The 15,998-nt window shown below is 54.2% G+C and overlaps 1 protein-coding gene across 6 annotated transcripts in view; it reads right to left on the bottom strand.

Moving 5' to 3' along the window:
- Positions 1-15,998, bottom strand: part of LOC119966976 (dynein heavy chain 8, axonemal-like) — a 1,648,910-nt gene that overhangs the window by 997,719 nt on the left and 635,193 nt on the right. For all 6 annotated transcript variants that reach the window (XM_038798944.1, XM_038798946.1, XM_038798947.1 and 3 more), the window contains one exon: positions 4,185-4,291. In XM_038798944.1, the coding sequence (XP_038654872.1) occupies positions 4,185-4,291 (107 nt within the window). The remainder of the gene's footprint in view (positions 1-4,184; positions 4,292-15,998) is intronic.

The following is a 15,998-nucleotide window of genomic DNA, read 5'->3' as shown; positions in this document are numbered from 1 at the left end:
GCTCTGTCTTCCGAAGATTAATATCCCGGTCGTGACCTGGTCCGCTATCACAAAGTAAAAAATCTTCTTCCACTCCTGGTTGAGGGACATATATCCTGTAGCATTCTGGCACAATCAATTGTTGTAAATCACTTGGATTGGTGGGGGCGTTCAATACATAATTACGCTTTCTGCTTATCATTCTCCTCAAAGCAGATATATTAGGAATGGTTGGTAGACTAGCTTGGGATATGTCTGTCAAACATTCATTAACAACTAGTTGGTGCCTCAAGGGTTTCCTGTGCTCTCTTTTTAATTTTAGTTTTCACGAGTGCAACCTCTACTTGTGCAGCAGAAGCATCATGCGAATGGCTGTTCAGCTGCCTCACCACGTTTGCAGCTTTAGTATGGAGCCGTGCTTTGCACCGGTTTTTTTGTTCACAACGCCAAAATTTCACTTCGCTGTCACCTTTGCTTGTTTTGTCAAAGACGTAAAGGAATCCGTTATGAACAAATTTTTCTTTACCACGTTTTGTTGAAACTGCCTCAGCCATCATATGGGTATGCAAATTGGTTTCGTTAAAAAATATATAAAAAGATGGTGATAGAACGCACCAGCACCCAACTCAATGCACCCGCACCAGCAGCCAACTCACTTGAGGCTAATTCACAAATAAAGAAATGTTATTTTGGCGCCAAAACGTCAATAATGCCAATATATAAAAAATATATAAACGTCAATAATGCCAATATATAACGCCAATATATAAAAGATGGTGATAGAATGCACCAGCACCCAACTCAACGCACCCGCACCAGCAGCCAACTCAACTGAGGCTAATTCACAAATAAAGAAATGTTATTTTGGCGCCAAAACGTCAGGCGCCAAAACAGCCGGCGCCAAAACGGCTGGCGCCAAAACGGCCACGCCACAACGGCCGCGCCCAAATGGCTGCGCCAAAACGTACCTAACCCCCTGCCAGGGTTGGGGAGGGGGGAACAGCCGAGCCGGGATTCACCCCCCACAGCTCCGACCGACATTACGCTGGCCTTCTTGCTGAACACCCACCCCAGCCCCCAGTTATACACAGTGACACCGGGCGTATGAGTGCGCCCATCCCCGCATCCCCTGCGCCACAGCGCAACACCCCACAGCCAACGCCCCACCCAACCGGCCTCCACCCACCGGCGGACAACCCAGAGCCATACCCATGGCAGCCCCCAGTGAAGGCAGTGCCAGCCAATGGTACCCCTGGCAGGATCTCCGGGTGCCAGGACTGGGCACCGATGATGCCGGCCACCAACGAGGCAGGGGGTGAGAGGGTGAGCAAGGGACAGGCGGGGTCAGAGCCCGCACTGCCAACCGGGGCCGCCATCTAGACCATCAAACCCGGTTGGGCACGGGAATATGCATCATGCTAACATGTTGACCTTTCATCCCCTGCAGACAATGGCATTTGGCATTCAACCAGCAATGGGGCTGTGGGGTTTGTGGTGTGTAGGGGGTGTAGGGGTGAGGGGGTCCCGTCACAGGTGTAATGGGCAACCGCAACTGAACAGAGTCTCACTTGTTCACCCATGACTGCACTCCGCCCCGGTGACCTCCCTTTACTCTGGGCCACTGACCACGTTCAGGGCACTCTGCTCGGGCACGGTGAGGGGCCGCAGGTCTGGTGGTCCCCCTCCAGTCTTTTCCTACTCCCAGCGGGTGTGCGCGGCCTTCTCATTGGGTGGGGGGGGGGACGCATACAACAACACCGTTAGACAGTCCGACGCATGCAGTTCAGGAGTTGTGCAGCTGGTGGCCTCAATGGCCAGGGCACCCAGCCATGGTGGGTGGCATGGGTGCTGGCATGTGGAGCAGGGTGGGGATGGGGCCAGGTAACGGGTGTGTGGGGAGGGGTGGAATTCATGCACGGGGCACGGAGCAGCCAACTTACCCTGACTGCCCTGAGAAGGCGTGAAGCTTTGTCCGGCCTTACATGCCGGACAACATTGCCATCGGCGCTGACCATCTCTGTTACCTGCGCCCAGGCACTGCAAACGGCGAAATCCTTATCTCCTCTACCGCATCCAGGAAAGTGTCCAGGTCAGTGCCCTGGAACCATAGCGCTGCTCTCCTTCCAGCCATCTTGTTGGCTGAGATGGTGTGTGTAAGGGGTGGGACTGGTTAAGTGCGGCTCGGCGTGTGAGCCTCAGGAATGCCAATCAGGGACACGATGAATCCGGAACCATTTTTCCTGCAATTTATTGTGTTCCACATGGCATCGGTGCTAGCCCATTAAAAGTTGCTTGATCGATGCAGGTGTTGCGCCGATTTCTTTTTCGTAAAACTCCACACATCCTCTGCTGGCGTCTCAAAAATGGTGAATCCAGCCATTAGTCTCAGGAGCTGAGAATCCCGCCCATGAAATGCTGTTCTTCACTGGTATAGATATAGAATATAAAAGTAAGGTTATAATGTTGCAATTGTATCAAACACTGATGGGGCCACAACTGGAATATTGTGTGTAGTTCTGGTCGCCATATTTCAGGAAGGATGTTATTGCTCAGGAGAGAGTGCAGAGGAGGTTTACAAGAATGTTACCAGGGCTGGAAAAGTGTAGCTAAGAGGAAAAAAGAAGGCTGAGGGATGACTTAATTGAAGTGGACAAAATTATGAGGAGAAGAGATCGGGTGAACAGGTTAAAATTGTTTCCCTTGGTAAAGAATTCCAGTACCAGAGGTCATAGATTCAAGATAAGTAGCAGAAGGTGTAGAGGAGACATGAGGAAAAATATTTTTACACAGAGGGTGGTGGGTGTCTGGAATTCGCTGCCGAAGTTGGTGGAGGCAGAGACTCTAAATGCTTTTAAAAAGTACCTGGATCTCCATCTTAAGTGCTCTAAGCTTTGTATCACAGCTTGGTATGGATCCTGCTCTGCCCATGACCGCGGGAATCTACTAAAGGTCGTGAATGTAGCCCAATCCATCACGCAAACCAGCCTCCCATCCATGGACTCTGTCTACAATTCCCTGCTGCCATCAGACTTTGGAATGGACCTGGAATGCTTTGCCAGCGGAGGTGGTAGAGGCGGGCACGATAGCATCATTTAAGATGCATCTGAACAGATATATGAACGGGCGGGGAACAGAGGGAAGTAGATCCTTGGAAAATAGGCAACAGGTTTAGATAAAGGATCTGGATCGGCGCAGGCTGGGAGGGCCGAAGAGCCTGTTCCTGTGCTGTAATTTTCTTTGTTCTTTGTTCTACCTCGTATTAAGTTGATCTTTTCTCTACACACTGGGCGGATTCTTCAATAATGGGGCTATGTCCCCACTCCAGCGTCAAAATATGGGCGAATTACTCTTGACTTTTCTGAAGAAAGTCCAGAGTGATTCTCCTACCTGGAGGGGGCGAGCAGGGCCCCGGAGTACTTCACGCAGCTCCGGCTGCCAATACGGGGTCATGCACTTTTAGTCGGGGGTCTGCGAATGCGCACGCCGGCGTCCTGCATCGGCCATCCCGCGCGACATGGCGGACCCACACCACGGACCGTCACCAAAAAGATAGCCCCCCCCCCCAAGAGATTGCGTGCGCCCGCGGATCGGTGGCCGCCGATTGATAGCCTGGCCCTCTGTGAGGCCTCGCCCGGTGAAGGATTCCCCCCCCCCCCCCACCCCCCCGCCCCCCACCAGGGCGACCGCGGACTGAGTCCGCAGCCATCGAGTTCCCGACGGGTGGGACTATGAGAGACCTACTCCATCGGGAAATTGGGAGAATCGCCGCGGGGGGACTCTGTCAATGGCCCCCTAACCGTGCCGCATAGACTGCACGTGTGATTCGCGACAATTCTCCAGGGACCAGGGAGCCGCGGGAGGGGCGCCGCGCCGGATTTCGGCGCCAATGCCCATTCTCCGCCCCAGCGCCGATCGCAATTTTGGCGCGGTGGCTCGGAGAATCCCACCTCCATCTATGACTGTAACATTATGTTCTGCAGTCTCTCCTTCCTTCCCTATGGATGGTATGTATTGTTTGTATAGCATGCAAGAAACAATACTTTTCACTGTATACTAATACATGTGACAATAAAAAATCAAATCAAATCAAAATCAAATCTAAGGTACTCTTGAACTAGTATGAACAAGATGGGCTGAACGGTATCTTTCTGTGCAGTAACTTTTCAATGATTCTATGATTAGCTCATTACAAAATCACTCTCTACCTTTTCAAACTCTTCATTTTTTTTCACATGGTGAACATCCAATTTAACAGGAATGTGGATCTCAATTTCTTCTTCAGAATCCTCTGAAAATCCAACACGTCTACGCTCTATGTCAAAGGATACAAGACAGGAACTCTGAGACAACAAAATGTAATTAGCATTACTGCTGTTAAAATCAATAATTTCACATGTGCACAAGAAAGATAAAGGGTGGGGTTCTCTGTCCAGCAACACAGGAATCGTGAAACATGACTTGGTGGAGAATCACGCGAGCCGAAAATCAAAGCTGGCGCCAGGCATCCAGTGGAATGCACTGCTCCGGTGCCTCGACAGAAAGGAAGCCCACAGTACACCCCCACAGGAGGATGCAGTACAGGTGCCACAGCGATCGGTAGCTGATACAACCCATGCCAGTGGTACGGCAGTAGCGTAGTGGTATTGTCGCTGGACTAGTAATCCAAAGACTCATGATAATGCTCTGGGGTCCTGGGTTTGAATCCCACCCAGGCAGATGATGGAATTTGAATTCAATAATAAATATGGAATTAAAAGTCTAATTATGATCATGAAACCATTGTCGATTGTCATAAAAACCCATCTGGTTCACTAATGTCCTTTAGGGAAGGACATCTGACGTCATTACACAGTCTGGTCTACATTTGATCCACAGCAATGTGGTTGACTCTTAAATACCCTCAGGGATGAACAATGAATGCTGGATCAGCCAGCGACAACCACATCCTAATAATATATATTTTTTAAAAGGCCCCGTGCCAGGCACCGACAGGGCCAGGGGTGCGGTATGGAGGGCAAAGTGTAAGGGGGGGAACGGTGGGGTGGGAATGGGGTGACCGTGTAGCTCACCGGACCTGGTCAGGCATGAGAGAACCTGCCAAGCTAACTTGTCTTCCCTTTACCCCCTGCAGAGCATGGATTTCTGTATCCAATCAGAGGCCACGTATGCTCTGTCAGCGCAATGCATGAGTCTGAATATGGACCAAGGCAACTAGATTGCATGGGCAGGGGGTAATCAACGGGAGGCATGGCCCCTTACGAACACTGCCACATGAGTGGGTGCACTTCACATAAAAAATAGGTGCTGAAGTAGTGTCATGTGAGCGTCCCGTGAAGAAATGTTTTTGTCCAATCACATGGCTTCAGTGATGTCACTGTGTGGTGAGCTGAGCTGTGGTTCTGGGAGTTGGTTTTACTTTTGCTTTGGTTTGGAGCTGGTTTGTGGCTCTAAGTTTTTGCTTACGTTTTCACATTTGGCTGCTGCACTCAAACAGAGAAGTATCTTGGCCTGTCTCTCTATCCTCAATTTTAAAGAGTTATTCCAAGGAAGAAACCCAATTATTATTGTTACCTACTGTTTTGGTAAAAAGGGGTTTCCGGATTATGGGATCTTGTTATTAAATTGGAACATGGTGCTGGCCATGGGCTGGCAGCATCAGCGGGTCTGGTCCATGCATTAGAAGATGATGATGGCCTGCTCCATGATGATCTATAGTGCTCCGCATCATTTGACAACATCTGACTCCTGTCCTCAGTAGCACTTTCCACTATGAGCCCGGGTGAACCCTAAATGAATGCTGACCATTCCACCATATGGTCCCATCGAACCTCTGCTGCGGCAGATGTGTAGATGGGGTCCTGGATAGGGGTATGGGGGGAGGGGGACTGGGTACAGGGCCGCATGCAGTGGAGGGTCATGCACCGGCAAGGCCCGACCACATGGCATCCCCACATATCTAGCCACGTCTCCTTCCGCCTCCAGGGTCGACACCGGGGTGGCCTCCAACTGCCTGGGGGACCCTGACCCATGCCCACCTATATTGCCCGCACCCAACACCATCGGTCCCCCCAAACCCACACTCGCCACAATCTCTGCACGCAACCTCACCCATCCCCCACAACACTCAGACAAGGCACCGAGGCAGTTTGGAATGTCAGTCAGCAGGTGTTTATTGTGATATATACAAGTATTATGCCCTAGCCCCTATTGTTAACTTATGCGCTTCACCCATGCCAACTTAACTGGTGTCTACCTTTCTGATCTTACTTCCCATAACGCTTTGTCTAGATGGGTTCCCAGGTGGTACATCAGCTGCGGTGCACATGGCAGCAGGGATGGCACCAAGGCCAGAGGCCCTTGCAGTGCGAGGCACCAATGGGGCCAAGGGTGCGGTTGGCAGGGTGTGAGGGTGAATGGCGGGATGGGTGTGGGGATGGGGGAGGAGGGGAGGAGAAATGTGGGGACAGGGGCTGAAGTGCAGATTGGGGCCACCATGCAGCCCAGTGGACCTGGTTGGGCATGAGTGTACGCACCATGCTAACATGTTTAATTTTCATTGCCTGCAGACAATGGACTTCTGAATTCAACCACGAATGGTGGCCTTCATCCTAGTCGCCGCAGCCCTGGAGGACGCAGTGAGGCTGTACGAGCTGTAACTACCCGAGGACACTGCAGCAGCAGAGCCTGGCCCAGAGGAACAGGAGTCAGCCGCTGAGGATGGAGAACCAGCCGTCCAACAGGCCGAGGTGGGGGGAGGTGCAAGGGAGGTGACGTATAACGCCATGTGTGTACCAGCAGAGCATGTCATTCAAGGACCTGCTGGTCCGGGCATGCCGTTGAAGACTCCAGCAGAGCAAGGGGACAGTGTGCCATGTCTTCCAGATCATAGCGCACCTGGCACCATGGGGGAATGGGGGGACTCCTGTTCCCGCCATCAAGGTGACGGTCGCCCTGAAACTTTACGCCATGGGGCCCTTCCAGGCACTGAGTGGGGATGTGCAGACCTTGGTGGATCCGAGGTGCGTCCGCGCCAACACAGAGGCCCTATAGGCCTGATCACTACACTTCAATATGGACCGAGCCCACCATGTTGTCCGCGCAGTGGGGTTCTTCTGTCATCGCCGAGATGCTGGGGCATGTCGCCCAACGAGCATCGGCCCATGATAGGTCGGTCTTCACAAACCAAAAAGGGTCCACTCGATGAACGTACAGCTGGTGTGTGACTGTACACACATCATGTACGTCTGCGCCCGATACCTGTGCAGTGTGCACAACGCCTTCATCCTGGCACATTTGACCCTTCCTGACCTCTTCGAGGCGCACACCCCCCCAGCAGAGAGGTTGGCTCCAGAGTGAGAGCCAGTTATCCACTGTGGCTTTGGCATCCTGAGGATGCAATTCAAGTGTATGGACTGCTCTGGAGGGGCTTTCCAGTGCAGTGCTAGAAGAGTCTCCCACATCGTGGTGGCCTGCGCAATCGTCCACACAGGGGCGACTTGCTGGCGGAGGGAGATGACTGGCAAACCTTGTTCTATGAGGAGGAAGCAGGAGGGTGATGATGGGCAAAACATAGGGCCCGGGCAGGCCCGGGAGGCAGCACAACATGTGCGCCTGGGCTAACGTGCATGGGGCTCTCTAATTGCCTCCAGTTTCACTGGCTGGGGAGCCTGGCCAGGGGCATGGACATCCCCCCCTCCACCTGCCGGACACTCCCGCCCATGAATACGCTTCCTGCGCAACCTCTGCATGCCCCTTGCAACCCTCTCCATGCTTCCGATCTGCCTCACTATGGGGTGCTGTCCCTGGATTGGCAGTAACAGCGGTTCTGGCCCGGAATGGAGGATGATGACAACCCATTTTGTTGTTCCGCATCGTTTGACAATGTCTGACTCCTGCCCACGGAATCACTGTCTACTGTCCACTGGGTGATCCCTGCATGCGAGCGGTCATTCCTTCACACAGTCCCATCGAAGATTCAGGGTGGCGGCAGTGGAGATGATCTGGCTGAGGGGTGGGGAGGCTGTGTGGGGAGGGAGTATGATGGGGGTATGACACCGGAGTGGTGTGCACTGACTGAACTAGGGTCCCTGGGCAAAACCCACCCTCAACATCCACTCATCCACTCACCCATGCCCACACGAACTTCCCAGACCAGTCCATCCCACCCCTCACACCCTTCTGACAGAGCACCGAGGCAGTTTGTAATGTTATGCACAGGTATTTAATATGAACATATATATACAGCTTTGTGCCCTAGCCCCTATCTCTATACTGTGCCCTTAATTGGCATCTATCTTTCTGGCCTTACGTGTCCTAACCCTATGGATCTCCAGGCGGAACATCAGAAGTGGAAGCAGCCTGTTGCAATCCCCACCATGTGACCTGGGTCTCCTTTGGTGGCCATCTTCTGGGGGCCGGGCTTGGATGACCCCGTCTGCTCCTTGGGTGTCCCAGGTGGTGTGGTGCCACCTTCTTCTGTCCGCTGCCCACCAGAGGCACCAGGGACGGGAGGGGTTGGGTGTCCATGGTGCTGTATTTTGTCATGAGTGCGTCCCTTTAAGAAATGTTTTTGTCTTAGCGCATGGCTTTAGTGATGCCATCGTGTGGGTGGAACTGGGCTGTGGCTCTGGGAGTTTGTTTTACTTTCGCTTTTGGTTTTTACGGCTCTGAGTTTGTGCTTTCGTTTTCACATTGGCTACTGTACTCAGACGGAGAAGTATCTTAGCCGGTCTATCTTCATTCTAAAAGCTGTTTCCAGACTGCTTGATAACTTGAAAATAAATAATTGCTTTCTGGAAGTAATTCAAACCTGCTGTGTTGGAAAGGAAACAAGAGTAGCCACACCAGGCCTTGAGGGGTTACTGGTTTCTGGGATCGTTATTAAATTGGAACAGTTAAAGGGGGGAATTTATTAAGGGTTATACATAAATTACTGTAGCTGTGTGGAGTATTTATGTTTGTACTTGATAAAAATGCTTACTGTGTGTGTTTGTAAAAATGTTAACTAAATTCGTAGAATAAAGCTTGTTTTTGATTAAAAGTGCTTAAGGCGTCTGTTGAATTATACCTGGAAGGCAGGTCTTGTGCTCATCGTAACCAAAATCAATAAACAGTTGTAGGTCAGGTGAACTCCATGATATACTTTAGAGTTTTCTAAACCCTGGCCCATCACATTGTTCCGCCACCTCCCCTCCTGGAGTCACCGACCCCAGCATCTCCTCTTCCCTCGGGGTGCCCGATGGCCCCCGGTCTACTCCTTGGGACGGGGTGTGAGGGAGCTATACACTGAACTCCCCACCACCTGGCGCTACCAGTCCTGGAGGTTCACGCCCGCTCTGACCAGGGTCTCGATTCTCACGGCAATGGAGCACATGGAGAGGACCGCGTCCCTCTGGGACTATGTCACATCATGCTGTGACTGTGTCACCACCTTCTGGGTCTGCCACATCAGCCAGTGAAGGCACTACCTCTTTCTGGGTCTGTGCCATGTCAGCCAGTGCCTGGGCAATACCAACATCTCTCTCAACCATAGCCTGCTATAACTGGGCTACGTTCTGGAGCGCTGCTGCAATGTCCAGGTGGCCCTGGTACATGGCTGCCTGTGATAGGACAGCCCTGTCTTGGGCCTCAGCCACCGGCCACACAAATTGCCCGAGGCCTTGGACATCCTGACCCACAGCCAAAATCTTCGCTCCAAGGCCGCCACCGTGGAAACCACCCTTGCGGTGTTGGCCTAGGTGACACACATGGTCGCCACCAGCTCCTGCAGGCAGTTGGACTCCTCCAACCGCACCTGCAAGCGCTGGATATTGCTGACACCCACTCATGCAGTCACTGGCTCTGTGACAGCATCCATCATTGAGGGACTGCCCTTTCCAGAAGTCTGACACCCGTCTTTACGACAATTAGGTCATGTGGTTGTCCCACCCTCCAACCGTCTGCCCTCTCGGGGTTTCCTACCCCACCTGGTGTAAAATAGAAACATAGAAAATAGGAGCAGGAGTAGGCCATTTGGCCCTTCAAGCCTGCTATGCCATTCATTATGATCATGGCTAATAATCCAACTCAGTCATCTGTTCCTGCTTCCCCCCGCTCATATTCTTTGATCCTTTTAGCCCCAAGAGCTTTCTCTGACTGCTTCTTGAAAAAATGCAATGCTTTTCTGTGATCGTGAATTCCACAGGCCTGGGTGGCGATATTTCTCTGGCATCAAGGGGTTAAACAGGGAGGATGTGCAGAAAATGTTTCCAATTATGGTGAGATGACAAATCAGGGTCAAAAATAAATTCAGTAGGAAATTTAGGATAAACCTGTTCGCCCAGAGTGGTAAGAATGTGGAAATCGAGGCCACAAAGAATAGTTGAGGTGAATAGGAGAGATGGATTTAAGAGAAAACTAAATGAACACATGGGGTGGAATTCTCCAACCCCCCGCAGGGTCGGGGAATCGCCCGGCGCCGGCGTCAATCCCGCCCCCGCCATGTCCCGAATTCTCCAACCCGCAAAAAGTCGGCATGGCGCCAATCCCGCCGCCTGCCTTGGAGAATGGCGGGGGCGGGAGGCTATGGGTTCCGGTGCTGTCATTATTCTCCGTGCTGAATGGGCCGAAGTCCCGCCGACGTGGCACGGGTCACGTCGGCGTAAATCAGAACAGGTATTTAACGGCGTCAACCAGTGCTGATGGTTGACGGCGTTCATCGTGGAGGTAGGTCACAGGCGTGGGGGGTGGCCGCAGAAGAAGAGACGGCGTGGCCACAGTCTTGGGGGGGGGGGCGGGGAGAGACAAAGCAGTAAGAGTGCGAGTGCCGGTGGGTGGGTGGGTTGGGGGGGGAGAGAGAGCTGTAAGAGAGCGAATGCCGGTGGGTGGGTGGGTGGGAGAGAGAGCTGTAAGAGTGCGAGTGCCGGTGGGTGGGTGGAGGGTTTGGGTAGTATGGCTAGAGAGATCATATTACCGGAGAAGCAGGCTGCCATTGGTACAGCAGCCTTGCTGCCCATTGGTCCAGGCAAGTCATGTGCCTCTCTGCCAATTTGTTGTGGCTGGTCATGTGACTCCCCGCCGATTGGCTGAGAGGTTGGTAGCTCCGCCTACAAGGCGGGGTATAAGAGCTCGTGTTGGCTGGCAGTCGGCCTTTCTCTGCACAACCACTGCCGAGCTCACATCTGGCGTATTAAAGCCTGTTGTTTGGAACTTCACTACGACTCGAGTCCAATTGATGGTGCATCAATTTAATACGCCAGACTTTGAAAATGGAACTACGGATTAAGCCAGAATGCCTCCGGATCAGCCCGCATGCCGCAAACGTGTCAGCAACTTTTAAACATTGGCTGGTGTGCTTCAACAGCTACCTCTCTGCCACAGAAAATCAACCAACAAAGGAGCAGAAACTCCACATCCTCCACTCGTGCGTGGGCACCGCCGTTTACTCGATGATAGAGGACGAACTGGACTATGATATCGCCATGGATCTCCTAAAAGGACACTTCATCAGGCCAGTAAACCAAGTCTATGCGCGGCACCTCCTGGCAACAAGGCAACAATTCCCCAGTGAGCCCCTCGATGAATTCTATCGGGCCCTCGTTGTCCCAGGGAGAAACTGCGCTGCCCGCAGGTCACTGCTGCGGAGCACACCAAACTCTTGATTAGGGATGCCTTTGTGGTGGGCATGCAGTCACCCCAAATACGGCAGAGACTGTTAGAGAAGGACGCTCTCAGCCTCACTGAGGCACGGACCCTTGCATCCTCTTTGGAGGTCGCTGACCGGAACGCGCGCGCATATGCCCCCGGCTGCGCGGCAGCTCCTTGGGCAGCGTGGCACAGCCCCCTCACCCCTGCCGACTCGGACCCTCAGAGCTTCACTGCAGGATGCCCAGACAAGCCCTCGGGCCCCCGCTGCTATTTCTGCGGGCAGGCCAAACACCCCCGCCCGCGCTGCCCGACCCGCACCACAGTCTGCAAGAACTACGGCAAAAAGGGCCATTTCGCGGCCGTCTGCCTCTCTAAGTCGGTCGCTGCCGTTCCAGACAGCGACCGCGGGGACCCCCCCTGCACTCCTCTAGAGCCCTGTGCGGCCCGCGGACCTCGCTGCCTCCACCCCCACCGCCACGAGTGATCCACGGCCGCTGCCATTTGGGGCCCCCGATGCCACTGCGGGCCCCGGGCGCCGCCATTTTGTGCCCCCAACTCCAAGTGTGACCCCAGGGCACCGCCATCTTGTTCATCCTCCACCACGTGCGGCCGACGGGCGCCGCCATCTTGGATCTGCACGGAGGACCCCGCAAGCGATTACTCCGTCCTGGATGACGACTCCGCGTTCCTGCCACGACTCGCCTCGGTGACACTGGACCAGACACGGCCCCGCATGCTTACCACGGCGACCACACAGATCCACCTCAACGGTCACGAAACAAGCTGCCTACTGGACTCCGGGAGCACAGAGAGTTTTGTCCACCCCGACACGGTAAGACGCTGCGCGCTCCCCGTTCACCCCGTAAAGCACAAAATAGCTCTGGCATCTGGTTCGCACACCGTCCAAATCACCGGGTGCTGCGTAGCGGACCTCACGGTCCAGGGGAGGGTTTTTAAAAATTATAAATTCCTCGTCCTCCCCCGCCTCTGCGCACCGGCACTTCTTGGACTGGATTTTCAGTGCAACCTGCAGAGCCTAACTTTTAAATTCGATGGCCCTATTCCCCCCCTTACTGTTTGCAGCCTTGCGTCCCTCAAGGTCGACCCCCCTTCGTTGTTTGTGAACCTCACCCCGGATTGCAAACCCGTCGCCAGCAGGAGCAGACGGTACAGTGCCCAGGACCGGACCTTCATCAGGTCCAAGGTTCAAAGGCTCCTGAAGGAAGGGGTCATAGTGGCTAGCAACAGTCCCTGGCGAGCACAAGTGCTAGTGGATAAGACTGGGGAGAAAAACCGTATGGTCATCGATTACAGTCAGACCATCGACAGGTTTACGCAGCTGGACGCGTATCCTCTCCCCCGTATCTCTGACCTGGTTAACAGGATCGCGCAGTACAAAGTCTTTTCCACGGTGGACCTTAAGTCCGCCTACACCAGCTCCCCATCCGCACGAGTGACCGAAAGTACACTGCGTTCGAAGCAGATGGGCGACTCTACCACTTTTTAAGGGTTCCCTTAGGTGTCACGAATGGGGTCTTGGTCTTCCAAAGGGAGATGGACCGAATGGTTGACCAATACGATTTACGAGCCACCTTCCCGTATCTCGACAATGTCACCATCTGCGGCCATGACCAGCAGGACCACGACACCAACCTCCGTAAATTCCTTCGAACCGCAAAACTCCTTAACCTCACGTATAATAAGGATAAGTGCGTGTTTAGCACCAACCGTCTAGCCATCCTCGGCTACGTAGTGCGTAACGGAGTGATAGGCCCCAACCCCGAACGGATGAGTCCCCTTATGGAACTCCCCCTTCCCAACTCCCTCAAAGCCCTCAAACACTGTCTGGGCTTCTTTTCTTATTATGCCCAGTGGGTCCCTAACTACACCAACAAAGCCCGCCCCCTCACCCAATCCACCACGTTCCCCCTGTCGATGGAGGCCCGCCAGGCCTTTAGCCGCATCAAAACTGACATTGCGAAGGCCACGATGCACGCTGTCGACGAGTCCCTCCCATTCCAGGTCGAGAGCGACGCGTCTGATGTAGCCCTGGTGGCCACCCTCAACCAAGCGGGCAGACCCGTGACCTTTTTCTCCCGGACCCTCAACGCTTCCGAAATCCGCCATTCCTCGGTGGAAAAGGAGGCACAGGCTATAGTAGAAGCTGTGCAACATTGGACGCACTATCTGGCTGGCAGGAGGTTCACCTTCCTCACAGACCAACGGTCAGTGCCCTTTATGTTTGATAATGCACAGAGGGGCAAGATCAAGAACGACAAGATCTTGCGGTGGCGGATCGAGTTGTCCACGTACAACTATGATATCTTGTATCGTCCTGGGAAGCTCAACGAGCCTTCTGATGCCGCGGTACTTGCGCCAGCGCGCAGATAGACCGCCTCCGCACCCTCCACGCGGACCTCTGCCATCCAGGGGTAACCTGCTTCTTTCATTTCATTAAGACCCGCAACCTGCCCTACTCCATCGAGGTCAGGACCGTGACCAGGGATTGCCACATTTACGCAGAATGCAAACCGCACTTTTACTGCCCCGAGCAGGCGCATCTGGTAAAGGCTTCCCGCCCCTTTGAACGTCTCAGCATGGACTTCAAGGGTCCCCTCCCCTCCAACAACCGCAACATATACTTTTAAAATGTGATTGACGAGTGCTCCCGCTTCCCTTTTGCCATCCCCTGCCCCGACATGACCACCTCAACTGTCATCAAAGCCCTCCACTCCATTTTCTCCCTGTTCGGTTACCCCGCGTACATCCTCAGCGACCGGGGGTCCTCCTTTATGAGTGACGACCTGCGTCAATTCCTGCTCAGCAGGGGCATCGCTTCTAGCAGGACGACCAGTTATAAACCCCGGGGTAATGGTCAGGTCGAGAGGGAGAACGGTACGGTCTGGAAGACCGTCCTACTGGCCCTGCGGTCCAGGTGTCTCCCAGTCTCACACTGGCAAGAGGTTCTCCCAGACGCCCTCCACTCTATTCGGTCCCTCCTTTGTACTGCCACGAATCAAACACCTCATGAACGGCTTCTTGTTTTCCCCAGGAAGTCTTCCTCTGGGACCCCACTCCCGAACTGGCTGGCCACCCCCGGGCCCATCCTGCTCCGGAAGCACGTGAGGGTGCACAAGTCCGACCCGTTGATTGACAGGGTCCAGTTACTCCACGCGAACCCGCAGTACGTGTACGTGGAGTATCCTGACAGACGACAGGACACGGTCTCCCTTTGGGGCCTGGCACCCGCCGGCATGTGGCCACACCCCCCAACACCCTCCCCCCAGTTCCGACCGTCCCCGGCGCCCCCAGCGCCCCCGCAACCCAGCGCACAGGAACCCCTTCCCCGGCCCGGCTACCACCAACTCCGACCAGGGGTACGGACACAGGACCACGACCACAGCTCCCGGAGTCACGGACGACCACCGAACCAACGTCACCGGCGCCGCTGCACAGGTCCGGCAGGATACCGAAAGCACCCATCCGGCTGATCGAGTCAATTTGATGGACCTTATGGACTTTCATGTTCTGCACATGTTCCTTGCCGTTGTTTTTTATTATTATTACTATTGTTATTGTTGTTTTTTCTCTCTCTTGTACACTGTGTATAGCATGGTTTTCTTGCACGTTCGTCACGGGCCAGCGGGCAGCCATAGTTACCTTGGTACTGCCCGAGAAGGTCTCGTCATACTACCAGATTTTTGGGCCATGCACCCCCCTCCCCCCCCATCTCTCCCGCCACACGCTTCTTTCTCCACAAGGGGTGAATGTGGTAGTATGGCTAGAGAGATCATATTCCCGGAGAACCAGGCTGCCATTGGGACAGCATCTTCGCTGCCCATTGGCCCAGGCAAGTCATGTGTCTCTCTGCCAATTGGTTGTGGCTGAGAGGTTGAGGCTGAGAGATTGGCTGAGAGGTTGGTAGCTCCGCCTACAAGGCAGGGTATAAGAGCTCGTGTTTGATGGCAGTCGGCCTTTCTCTGTATGACCACTGCCTGGCTCACATCTAGCGTATTAAAGCCTGTCGTTTGGAACTTCACTACGACTCGAGTCCAATTGATGGTGCATCAATCTGTAAGAGTGCGAGTGCCGGTGGGTGGGAGAGAGAGTTGTAAGAGTGCGAGTGCCGGTGGGTGGGGGGGGAGTGGTTCCGGGCAATGATGACATGTTGCCCCCCCCCCCCCCCCCCCCCCCCCCCCCCCCCCCCCCCCCGCAGGCAATCATGTTTTCTGATCAGCCAGCAATGTTGGCCACCGTGGCGGCAGCTGCTATTGTACATGTCGACCCGGAGGAGGAGGAGGAGCGTGGCAGAGAAGAGACGCAGGCTGCTGCAGAGGGGCATGCCGCAGAGGGCAGGCGGCAGGTGCCCAGGCTGGAGGGCCATCCGCCCGACA

The sequence above is a fragment of the Scyliorhinus canicula genome, chromosome 6, assembly GCF_902713615.1.
Source record: "Scyliorhinus canicula chromosome 6, sScyCan1.1, whole genome shotgun sequence".
Lineage (NCBI taxonomy): Eukaryota > Metazoa > Chordata > Chondrichthyes > Carcharhiniformes > Scyliorhinidae > Scyliorhinus > Scyliorhinus canicula.
This window is presented reverse-complemented; position numbering and strand designations above follow the sequence as displayed.